Source organism: Rhineura floridana, chromosome 8 (assembly GCF_030035675.1).
Source record: "Rhineura floridana isolate rRhiFlo1 chromosome 8, rRhiFlo1.hap2, whole genome shotgun sequence".
Taxonomy (NCBI): Eukaryota; Metazoa; Chordata; class Lepidosauria; order Squamata; family Rhineuridae; genus Rhineura; species Rhineura floridana.
In genome coordinates, this window is record NC_084487.1 from 110,061,342 (window position 1) to 110,073,859 (window position 12,518).

General features: G+C 40.3%; 1 protein-coding gene across 10 annotated transcripts in view; it reads left to right on the forward strand.

Annotated features, from left to right (window-relative positions):
• The window catches only part of ATXN7L1 (ataxin 7 like 1), a 112,596-nt gene that overhangs the window by 82,282 nt on the left and 17,796 nt on the right, over nucleotides 1-12,518 (forward strand). For all 10 annotated transcript variants that reach the window (XM_061640402.1, XM_061640403.1, XM_061640397.1 and 7 more), the window contains 5 exons: nucleotides 1,088-1,170; nucleotides 3,737-3,993; nucleotides 5,348-5,540; nucleotides 8,295-8,416; nucleotides 10,151-11,090. In XM_061640402.1, coding sequence (XP_061496386.1) covers nucleotides 1,088-1,170; nucleotides 3,737-3,993; nucleotides 5,348-5,540; nucleotides 8,295-8,416; nucleotides 10,151-11,090 — 1,595 coding nt within the window. The remainder of the gene's footprint in view (nucleotides 1-1,087; nucleotides 1,171-3,736; nucleotides 3,994-5,347; nucleotides 5,541-8,294; nucleotides 8,417-10,150; nucleotides 11,091-12,518) is intronic.

A 12,518-nucleotide genomic window follows, 5' to 3' on the forward strand; every position in this document is an offset into this window, starting at 1 on the left:
TTGAGAAAGGGCCTGTTTGTTCTGCTTTTGAATGGCATATCTGAAGAACTGTGCTTAAATTCAGAACTGTGCTTTGTAGGTTTTATTGGCAAGATTTAGTCACTGTTTTTTATTCATGAAACCCTTTTCCATACGTAATGATGTCTTTGAGTGTGCAGGTTTGTGTCTAATCCTTAGACCAGGGGTGGGAAACCTGTGGCCTTACATATGTCGTTTGACATCAGCCATAGCCAGCATGGCCAATTATGATGGGAGCCGTAGTACAGCAATGCTTTCCCTACTGTAAAGCCTTTTGCCTGGATGGAAGTGTGTGAGAGCTGGTGGGAAACCCTTAGCAGGCCAGATTGTAGAATGTGGGCTTCACACTGTCCACCCTGGTCTAACCCACACAATATAAATGTAACCAAAACATAATAATTGCCCATTGCTTTGATTCTATGAATACAAGTTACCTATAACCTTTCTGTTAGAGCGATTGGGACAGCAGCTGTTTTGTCTAAGCCACAGGAGATGCAGGGAAGAAAAAGAAATGCCTTCTAATAGATATGAGAGTTCTTCTGCACACCCAGACCCATAGGAAGAAGCCTGTACTTAATCTCTTTTATTCAGGACCTCAGAAGCCAGTGCTCAGTCACATTTATTATATAACCCCCATAGATGTATCTCCCTGCAAGCCTTTCATTACATTTCATGTTGAGCTTAGCAAAGTGCCAATAAATCCATCCGTTCTTACACAAAGCAGGTCTGTATCAGCTGTTCTCTTTGGTACATTAATGCTGTGCTGGTATGGGGTAGGTGATGCTGGTGCAGCCAATTACAAACAGTAAATTAAGTGCAGTCTTTTTCCAGCTTTTATTAGTTCAAGAAGTAGTGTAGAACAGAGAAATTATCTTTTTTAATAATAGATAGGAATCCTGTTACGTTTCTGTGGGAGCATGCCGTGTATGTGTGAATTCATTTTCTGCTGAAGTACAGTATGTTTAGATATTTATTTTGATCTGTAGTCTTGAGTATCTTCAGTTTCATTCATGTAACTTCTAACGTAAAAAAAATCTCATTTTTTAAAAAAAAAATTCATTTTAAACAGAAAGAGAGTTTGACCCAAATAAACACTGTGGAGTATTGGATCCTGAGACAAAGAAACCCTGCGCAAGATCACTCACCTGCAAGGTAGCTTTCTTTCTAGTTGAAATATATAATGCTTTGGCATACTTGAAATTTTTACTAATGCATATTAAAGGCCATTCTGATTCTTCTGTATTTTTAAATAGCCAAGAGTAGCCCCATATTAAATCTAAAGGAGAATTCAGGCTTTGTGGTTAAGCATGTAGTAAAAACATAACAAGATGGAAAGAACCAGATTAGCTCTGCAGCATACTTGCACAAGTGTCTAGTCCATCTACACCCAATTTGAGGATACCGATATCTGCTGTTCCGTTAATTGCAATATTCTGTACAGCAAAATTAATATATAGCTCCCAACTACTGTCAAATAATGCAAATAGGATAGTAGTAGCATTTACTAAATAACAAATAGACTTGGGTGTCCTTCAGTACTAGCCAGAGAGCTCTATAAAAAGAATACTTGATATTTATATAATGCTAAGTGCTCAGTAATCCTGTAAGTACTGCTTCAGACATTATCAGTTATTTTTCAATGTCATTTTACTGGATTATTATGATATACTCTTGGTTCAAGAGCTGCATGTTAAATTTATTTTTGGAAGTAGGAGACAGTCTGGAAGCTTGCTGCACTCCCTCCATGCATTATGGGTGATATCCAACTGTGCCTTCCCCCCACCAGAGGAATGGACTTCCGCTAACACAAGAGCCCACCTTCTTCTCCTTCCCCACACAGGCCCCCATGTACCCTCAAAATCCGCTCTGGGGGGTTGGGGACCCCCACAGTTTTGGGGGTGTGCAGAGGGCAGTGAGCAAGGGCAAATCCATTGCATGAGCGTAGGCCTGCTTGCACAGTAATGGATATCACTCCATACCCTTGTTGCAGCATTTCTAATAGTGGTTTCCTTCTTCACTTGGAGTTTGTTTCTGAGGGTTAATGAATAAATGAGAACAATAATAGAATAATCCCCATTTACAGATAGGTGGGCTGAAGCTAAGAGAGAATGTGACTTTTCTAAGACCATACAGTGACTTTATAGCTGGACTGAATTTTGAATTGGACTTTTTTCTTTTTTATAGTTAATGCATTGGAGTTAAGCACTATACGTTTTGAACCCACAGATGTTGGCTGGATAAAGTGTTACTGAAGTGTTGATGACTTGGGAGTCATTAATGGGGGATGTGTAGGCATTGGAGTGCAAAGGGATAGCAAGAGGAGCCAAGCAAAACCTCCTTTAAGTGGAGGCCGCATTCCTCTGCCTCTCTCATTATGGGGGAGAGAAGAAAGGAGGTTGTCATGTTGTAGAGGCTCCCAAACCCATGTCTCCAGGGCCCTTACGAACTTTATGTGGCCTGGAATATGTCAGTGGTTGAAAACTCTATCTTGCCTCTCAAGTGTCACCTTGCCATTCTATCACTGATATGAAACTGGCTTTGATGTGGTCACAGGACTACAGTTCCCATAATCCAAATTTGTTGGCCATGCTGGGTGAGACTGATGTGGGTTGGAGTCCAGCAATATTTGGAAGGCCATAGATTTCCCATCCTTGGTGTATGGGGTACTGTCCAGTGCGACGTGTATCCAATTTGGTGGCTTCAGCTAGATGGTTGAAGCACAGACATACCTGAGCTGACTGTCAGATATGAGCCTAAACTAAACATATTTCTTTAGTGAAATATAGTCCTTTTAATGCCATACCTTATCATAGTACTACAAAGGGGTGGTGGCGGCGGCGGCAGAATATTTGCTTTCCCTTTTAAAATACGTGAAGTCACATCTGAGTGACTTCAGCACTGAAGCTTCATTTTCTAGAAAAGACAGTGTAAAGAAGACTGAGATCTTACTTTTTGCCAATGATTGACCCCCTCCACCGAAGTTGAGAATCCTTGTCGTAGGGTAGATTACCTTTTGTAAAGACAAAGATACCTGCATTGTTCTACTAATTAAAAAAGAGAGAGAAGAAAAATCTTGCAACTTGCAAGTGAAAAACCAATAAATATTTATGTAGAAGGAACAAAGAACGCTATTTCCACTGCTGGTTTGCAATTAATCTACATAGTAACTTCATGGAATTGATGCTACTTGTAGTTCAGATGAAGATGATGATGATGAAACATTTATTTTAAAGAATATCTCATATGGCATCTGGATGTCATAATCAAAATTGCAATTGTAGCTGATGTTAAATATCTAAAATAAATATTTGCTGAAGCATGCAAGCAAAGCAAATATCTGCCCTCCCACCAATTATTGTAGATTTACCAACCCACTCTAATTGTGAATTAAAGAGCACAATGATCATGCTCTGGATATACTACTAATGGAATATGTTTATAGAGAATTTCCATGAAAGTGTACTTACCACCAAAACAATGTTTCATTAAACTCTATGTGGCCTAGGACAGGGGAACTAACCTGAATGGAAGAACTGTTTTCTGTTTTAAGAATAATCAAATATTTCTAGCTATCTTCTAGATAAGTGTTCTTCAGCTTTGGGTCCCCAGATGTTTTTGGACTACAGGGTTGAAGAGCAGAGTCCTAGATTAATATATTAGAAATTCCATAACTGATTTATATTCACATCCATTTTTTTTTAACCACTCTATTTTTTAGACTCATTCACTTAATCACCGGCGAGCGGTTCCAGGCCGTAAAAAACAGTTTGATATTCTCTTAGCTGAACACAAAGCTCGATCCCGGGAAAAAGAGGTAGCAAAAGACAAGGAGCATCCACAATGTTTAAGGGAAACTCATCAGACCCAATCTGGACCAGTACAAGACACTCTGTTGGGAGCGTCAGTGAACTCTGGACAAGAACCTAAAGGGACATCACTTGCAAAATCAAGACTGCCCAATTCAGTATTTCCTAGGTAAGTGGCCTGCCTGACACAGGATTCTAGTATTCTGTGAGCGCTCTCAATTCCTTCAGTGATGACTTGAGTGGGTTATTCCACATAGATGTGTGTGGGGAAAAATAGGAACATAAAATAAAAGAAATGGTGAAGGGGGAGACAGTTATCCAAATGGAATGGATACTGAAACTCCTGTAAGGGCTAGGAGATTGTTTCTTCTAGAACGATTGTAAAACAGTGAAGGTTTAGATTCCTAGATATTTGTTTTTCTACACTATTCCACATGCTTTGCTGAAGAACATTGTGGAACAGAAGAGACTTCTGAACTGTGCCACTTTCCACAAGAGGCACTGGGAAAAAGGACAAATTGTGTTGCAAGTAAGCTCAAATTCTTTGGCATGGATAAATTGTGGAAAACATTTATTTGTATATACTTCATATGCACTGCAAAATTTAGGATTTGAGGAATAGGAATTACTTGGTTTGATGCCAGAACAGGGCTGGGAGGAAAATGATGCAACAGTGGGATGGGGTATACTAATTATGGAGGTAGGTATATTTTGGAGGTAGCTTGAATGCAGGGAATTAACTCTTTGAATACTAGGATCCCCAGGCTCTAGTACAGCCTTTCCCAACCAGTGTGCCTCCAGATGTTGTTGGACCACAGTTCCCATCTTTCCTGGCCATTGGCAATGCTGGCTGAGGCTGATGGTAGTTGTGGTCCAACAGCATCAGAGGCACACTGGTTGGGAAAGGCTGCTCTAGTAGAAACCAGAACCTTGTTTTGAAACTGCTCTCTGCAATAAGGTTTTGAAAGTTGAATCTTTTTAATGAAAAAGTAAGAGTGATGCAGAAATGATCATGCAATTTGAATTCCACAATTTGGTGCCTGACAAAGGCCTTGCAGACTTCAAGCCCTTCTAAGTTTCTGACAGAAATGTAACAGTAAATCTACTATACGTCATAAGCCATAAGCTTGCTTTGTTGAATAGTGGGGGCATTGAATGTAGCAGCATTTTATATTTCCTCAGTTTCTGTAAGAAATCTTTATTTTCTGATCCAAACCTTAGGGTAATGCATTAAATGTTTGTCTGAACCACATAAAGATGGATGTTTGTAAATGAGTTTTTTATACGTAGCTTCTTGCAACACACACAGCTCAATCCTATACATATTTATTCAGAAGTCAGTCCCTAAGAGTTCAGAGGGATTTCTATCCTAAACACACTTATAATGGAGTAAGTTTTATTGATCTTGGTAACATTTAGTCCTGAGTAAGTATATTTAGGATCACATTGTAAGTCATCTTTTTTTTTAGCTGGGAAAATAGTTGTGGAGTTTGAACACCATATTGATTATTTTACCTTCCTAGACCCCCGTCTACGAACAGCATAAATAGCACCAGTTCTTCAAACCACGGCGGGTATGCTCAGGAACTGCCTCTGCCTTCCATGGGAGGAGATCTGCCTAGTAGATTATCTAGCGATGAGGGCGAAGTGGATGGATGTGAAGAATCTGAGAAGTTAGACTGCCACTATTCTGGACACCATCCCCGACCTCTTGGGGTATGTCTCTTGTTCTCCAGTAATTCTGTTTATTGCTGACATTTGTGACTGGCTGTATACGTTTATGAAAGGATGAGCTTCTTGCCAAAAGCATAAGCATTATATAAAGACGCATTATATTAACATACTGTGGCTGTGTTTACATGTAATGCTAAGACATTTTTTAGGCCTTTGCTTAATCTAAGTGTGGTTTGTTTAAACACTTTAACTTTTCCTGTGCACCTAACCACGGTTTATTTTTGACAACAAGCCACAATTTGAACCCATGGTTGTTTGGCTTATGAATTGTGGCTTATTACCGTGGTTTGTCATTACACTCAAAACAAGGATCCTGGTTTATCCTTGGTTTGTTTTAGCACTCCATCCCAGCCATTACCAAACAACAGAGACACAAAGCAAGACAGCTGGAAAATGAAACCGCTCCCCAGGCTAAGTGACCTTTGCTTTTCCAGAAGTAGCGCTCTCTCCTCATCCTGCCTGGCAATAAGCTCCATTTTCCCTTGTCCTCCCATTCTTCTATGCCATGGGCCTCATTTACGTTGCAGTTCATAATCTAAGGTGGGTTGGGGAATCTGTGTACTTCCCAGATGATGTTGGTGTACATCTCCCATGATCCCTGGCCATTGACCATGCTGGCTGGGGCTGATAGGAGCTGGAATCCCAACAACATCGGAGGGCCTCAGTTTTCCATCTCTGATCTCAAGTCTCCCAAATGGCTCAAGCTTTGTGTGGGTAGGTATGCCAATGTAAGTGGGACTCACTTGCCTACACAACTTCACTGTTGCTGAGGAACAGATCAGTGTTGAATGATATTTACAGCCCATGAGCTGTGAACACACAGATATCAATATAATGGCTGTTATCCTTAATAATGTTAAAGTAGGAACAGACATTTCAGGAAGAAGGCAGCTCACTGATACTGAAAAATAAAATATTTTATTTTCGCAGTCTTGAGTCACTGTAGTCTACCTTGAAGCTCTTCAAGTTTCATGAATATTACTTGTGTCACTGTTCTTGTGTGTGGAATTCCTTGTCTCATCTAATGGAGAGTCCACTCAGGTGTTGCATTAGCCACCAGCTCTTGTTGGCCTGACTTAAGCACACACCAGCCTGATTTTGGTTTGTTGTTTTTCTCTCTCCTTGTTGTTTCTACGTTTTATTGTAGAGAATGCAGCCATAGGATGCCAAATTGAAAGACATTTGTTTACTGCTTATATAGTATTAGACATCCTCAGCATCTTTAAACTCCTGAGCTGATAATTTTGACAGAAATTAAATGAAGCAATTAAATGACAACTGGTGGCTTTCATTTAAAATAGATTGTTGATAAAAAAACACTATGCAGTGTTAAGACACTGATTAGGTAGAGTATTTTAATATGCACCAGTCCATTAGAAGTGCATGTCTCCCTTTTGAAAATGAGTGGCGTTGGTTTTTTTGTGTGTGTGCAGAATTGACTTGTGTGTTTGATCAGCACAAAATGTATCAATACCCCAAAGCTAGTTTTCTGAGGTTAAAAATGCCCTGGGGTAGGGGGTCAGTTCAGATGATTTGGTACAAAGATTATAACAATGTAATTCTATACAGGTCTATTTGGGAAGTAAGTTCTGTTGAGTTTTACTTGCAAGTAAGCATACATAAGACTGCAGCCTAAGTCTTGCATGTAGAAAGAACTCTGTTCATGTTCAGCCAGGATAATAACAATAACAACAATAATAATAATCATCGTTATTGTTATGGTCAATGACCAGCATGTATTCAGCCACGATAATGTGATCTGATTCATGCTTGACTTATTAAAATTCTAGTACAAACAGTGTGCAGATTTAAAAGGCAAGATAAACACATGGCAATAAACACAGAAATGAGAATCAAGAAAATATCAGGCTGCCACTTCCATGTTACAGGGAAATTCAGCCAGTTACATGTGTTTTGTGATTTTTACAATTGACAGTGTTGTGTATGTATTTTTCCATTCACAAAAATGAAATTTCAAGAGCTGGGCTCTCAGTGGGTTGCCTTAGAAAATTGTGATCTCTCAACCTAAGTTACAGAATTGTTAGAATAAAGTGGCATTGTAAAGTGTCTTGCACTCCAAAACCAAAATAGTTTTTAGTAAGAACAGATATCTTCACTTTAGAATGCTCCATATAGGAACTGGTAGTTTTCCTTACTCCTTTAGACTATAGATTCATCTATAACACTTTAATAATATTAATGGTGTCAGTATGCCAAGTTGTAGGTAGTTTCTTACAAGGTAAATAACATAGGAATGAAAGTAACATAATAGCTACTATAATGCTAAAGAAATCCCCTAAAAATCCACTTAGCCTTTAAGGCCTTGTAGTATTTGCAAATGTCTTTAATATAATTTGTGACTTTTCCAACCCACATTGTGTTTTGAGTTTACTGAATCCTACTAGGGTATGCATGCAAGCAGTCCAGAGACTGGAATAATTTTTACGGCAAAACAAACTTAGGGAGGTAAGGTACAAATAGGGAGCACAAATAAAGAAAGCAGTAATAGATTATTAAATCACCTCAAAATGAAATCCAATTCTTGGCCAAAAGTATTTACTAATGAAATTATTTTCACTTAGCTCAAATGGATAACAGTATAATCACTTTTTTTAGCATTTTAAAATTCCTACAATCAATCAATTTTTGATTAGCATTCTTTGACTTGTATGGACAAAATAACTTGACCTTTATATGATTACTGTATCTTGTTTTTTTTCCTTTTATCCTTTCCAGTTCTGTTCATTTGGAAGTCATTTGATGGGAAGAGGGTACTATGTATTTGACAGAAGATGGGATCGTTTTCGACTAGCACTAAATTCCATGGTAGAAAAACATTTAAATTCACAGATGTGGAAGTAAGTAAACATTTTGTGCTGTCTGGGTGTTCTACATTTCTAACATTTAAATGCTTATCATAGTGGAAAATACTAATGTCACTGAGTTCTATGCAAAAATATCAGGAGTATAATAGATAGCATATATGACTTGAATACAGTATGTATGTGTGTGTGTTTGTTTATTAAATTTATATCCCGCCCTTCCTGCCAGAAAGAGCCCAGGGTGGCAAACAAAAACAGCATGTTGGTGCCAAGCTGGTGTTGAATAATCTTTGATGGCTTTAAATGGGTTTAGACAAATTCATAAAGGATAAGGCTATCATTGGTTGTTTGTCTTGATGGCTAAATGGAATCTCCGTGTTTTGATGTTGTATACTTTGGAATGTCAGGTGCTGGGGATCACCAATGGGAGAAAACTATCCCCTTCATGAGCTGCTTGTTGGCTTCCCAGAAGCATCTGTCTAACCACTAATGGATGCTGGATTAGATGGATCAGGGAGTCTCTTATGATGAGCATATACAGCCACGAGAGTGGCTGTATCCTTGTATGTTCTAAGGGCTAAGAGAAGAGGAAATAATCAAGTTGTTTCCCCTCAGATCCAATGCACTCCTCTCATACCTGCCTCCTCTCACATCATGATCATAAGACTGAAAGCTGCTAGCAGATCTCATGCACCTTCCTCTTTTTCTGTGACATTGCCAATGGAGGTTGGGGAATTAAAAACAAATTATGTGTTGTTCTGAAGACTGGGGTTCTGATTGCCATTTGTAATCTCCTGTATGCAATCCTGACCTTGGTCACACACTTCATTTTCCTGATTAAACATGGCCCACTTGTTTTTTAATAATAATGTATTAATGGCATTCTAATTGTTGAATGTACAATATCCACACTAGTTGGGACTAGTAGGATTGATATAGTATTCTGTTTTCTTTTTTTCATTTCAATACTGATAGGTAATGTATATGACATACCTGAGGTATTTAAAAGTATTTGGATTACTGTAGGTTGTCTGAGCTCAAGTAACTTGCATTGCAGAGGGAGGGAGGGTTGAATGTGGGTAGGGGAGGAACGAGCAGACCTTTTATCTCCTTATATGGTCTGCATGTGTACTCACATTGGCAGGGAAATGGGGAAAACAGGACTCTATTCAGTCCTATGGGACTCATACATGTAGGGAAGCTGCTCCTGAACTTGACTGGATCAGCCTCACTAAGATTTGAGTATTACCAGCACAACTCACTTCTTTTTGAAAATCCTGCTTAAAGTCAGTTGATCAAAGTAAGTTTAGGAGTTTTCCTGATTTCATCTTAAATGGTAGGTAGAAGAGGATGGAAAGAATTTTCACAAGAGGGTTGTGCCATGTGTGTGGCATATGTGATCAAGTGGCACGCACCCTATATCCAGGTTTCAGTGTTAATTTATTTATTTTATTTATTTTGTTGCATTTATATACCGCCCATAGCAAGTAGCTCTCAGGGCGGTAAACAGAATAGGATAAAATACATACATCATAATAATAAAATCACAAAACATATAAGACACAATTGTGATCAGACCCTATTATTACAGTTGTTAAGAATCCAAAAATAAATCTAAAACTTTTTAAATGTTGTGAATGTGACCTGGGAAATGAAAATAATTCTAGAATTCATATTTCATGTTTTTGTTTTATTGCTCAGTCTTCTGCCAAATTTTGCCAAGAATTACATGTATGATAGAAAGTTTCTGATTTCTTTTTCACATTTCAGGAAAATCCCTCCTGCAGTTGATAGCCCTATGCCCTCTCCAGCAGCTCATATCACCACCCCCTTTCCAGCATCAGTTTTGCAGCCGTTCAGCAATCCTAGTGCAGTGTATATTCCTTCAACGCCAGTTAGTTCAAGAATACCTTCTTCCTACATAATGACTTCAGCTATGTTATCAAATGCAACTTTTGTGAGTACAGCAGATACAAATTCTATTATTTCACACACCACGGCTTTCCCTCATGTGGCTGCTAGCCTGAGCATCATAGATTCTACGTTTAAGACTCCATCGGCCATGTCACCAGTGCCAGCAGTCATTCCTTCCCCATCCCACAAGCCATCCAAAACAAAAACCAGCAAATCCTCAAAAGTCAGAGATCTGTCATGCCGCAGTGATGATTCTTCTAGTAACAAAAAGAAAAGACCACCATCTTCTTCCTCTTCGTTATCTTTGCAGACTTCCTCTTCCTCATCTTCATTTTCAGGATCTCACAAAAAGAACTGTGTCTTGAACCCCAGTTCACCTTTGAACTCTTATCAGGCCACATCTTCCTATAACAGTATGTCTGTGCACAATGCAAACAACGGAACAACCCCACTCAGTGCCAAATCGGAGCCCTCAGGACGGACTTCATTATCAAGTAGCTCAACAGACTCAGTGAAACATATGAGCATTGTAGTAAGCAGTATTGACACCTCTAGTTTGTCTATACCTTCCCTTGTTCACCATTCAGGGGACCACTCCCTAGCAGCACACAATGCAGTGTCCTCTCTCCCCCTTTGTTTTGACAAATCAGAAGGGAAGAAACGTAAAAACTCTAGTTCTAGTAGCAAAGCCTGTAAAATCACTAAAATGCCTGGTATGAATAGTGTTCACAAAAAGAGCACTGCCAACCTTATTTCTACAGTGCCAGATACTCCAAACAGCTCCATCTCTCGGCAGGTAAGAGATGCTTCTGTTTCTCTTTATGAATGTGTCAGGTCTTGTTTCCGTGAGTTAGCTGGGGCGACAGATGTGTTAGGATGCATACAGATATACAGTGATGGAGCTGCTGTGGAAGCATATGTTCATCATCCTGTTCAAATACAATGTGCTGCTCCAACTAACTTGTTTGTTGGCATGCGAATGAGCAAGGAGCTTGAGGACGCCCTCCATCTCCTCTTCTGCTTCTGGATACAGAGACAATTTCCTGGTATCTTAAACCAAAGTTACTCAGTGGTAATTCATGGATCTTTTCAGGATTGACTGATACTTGCATGATATATTATTGAAAACAACAGTAACATGTTCCTGATTGCTTCTGTGCATGGAAAAAATTATCTCAGGTGGGTAGCTAGCTCCACCTAGAGGTTGAAGGTAGAAAGAATGCTGTTGAATTTTGCAGGGATTTCCTGCTCCGCGTAGGTCCTTGCCCCAGTGCTCTTTCTGCCTTCACCAAGAACAGTTGATCTCTCTCTCTCTGCTTTGTTGGTTCAGGCCTGTAACATTTCTGTCTGTGTTATTTCCTTAAGTGTTCTGCTTTCCCTTCTTACTGTTTGCGTTCCTTCTTACTGTTTCCCTTGTGTTTAAAAAATAATAATTCGCCCCCCCCGCTCCCAGAGACCTCACCGCGGCATGAAGCTGCCCATGAAGAGGGCACCTCCCCCCAGGACTGGCACATCTACTGCTGCTCGCTAGCTAGCAAGCACCCCTCCCTGCTAGCCTTGCAGCTTGCGCCACCCTTTATTGGGGCCTCAGCAGCAAGCGCCTTAGCAAGCCTCAACAGCTTCACCCATTACAAGCAGCAGCATCGCCTACAGCGCGCTGATCAGGAGGATCGACTGCCACCGCCTGCACCTTCTCACCCCCGTCCACGGAGGGCTACTGCGGAGATTCTCTAGCTTCACGGGGAGTGCCTTCTGCCGCCACTGTAAGCCCTGCAGCATGGTTGTTCCCAATGGGGGAAGCAACACGTAGATCAGAGAATCCCACGAAGAGGCTAAAACCACTCCCTCCTCCACGCAGAGCCAGTGCTATTATCAAAGCAGGCCTCAGGGCCTTCATTTACCATGGATGTTGAGGTGGAGGCAGCGATAGCCTGCCCCTCTACCAGCAGGCAGGAGGTGGCTGAGGCATATATTTTGGTGGGCAGGGCGGCTCCAGAAGGTGTGGCACCTAAAGACAATGGGTGAGTCAGTCATCACTGGCAAGGCCCTGATAACCAGAAGGGAGCTACAGGAAAGGACTCTCACAGCACCACCTGCAGAACGAAGAGAGACCAAGAATCCTTATCTGAGGAAGAACGTGCTTAGCCTCACCCTTCCTTAGATTCTATTTTCTCTGCAAGATCCTCTCTTGAGGCACCTGCATCTCACCAAGCTATGCAATAGG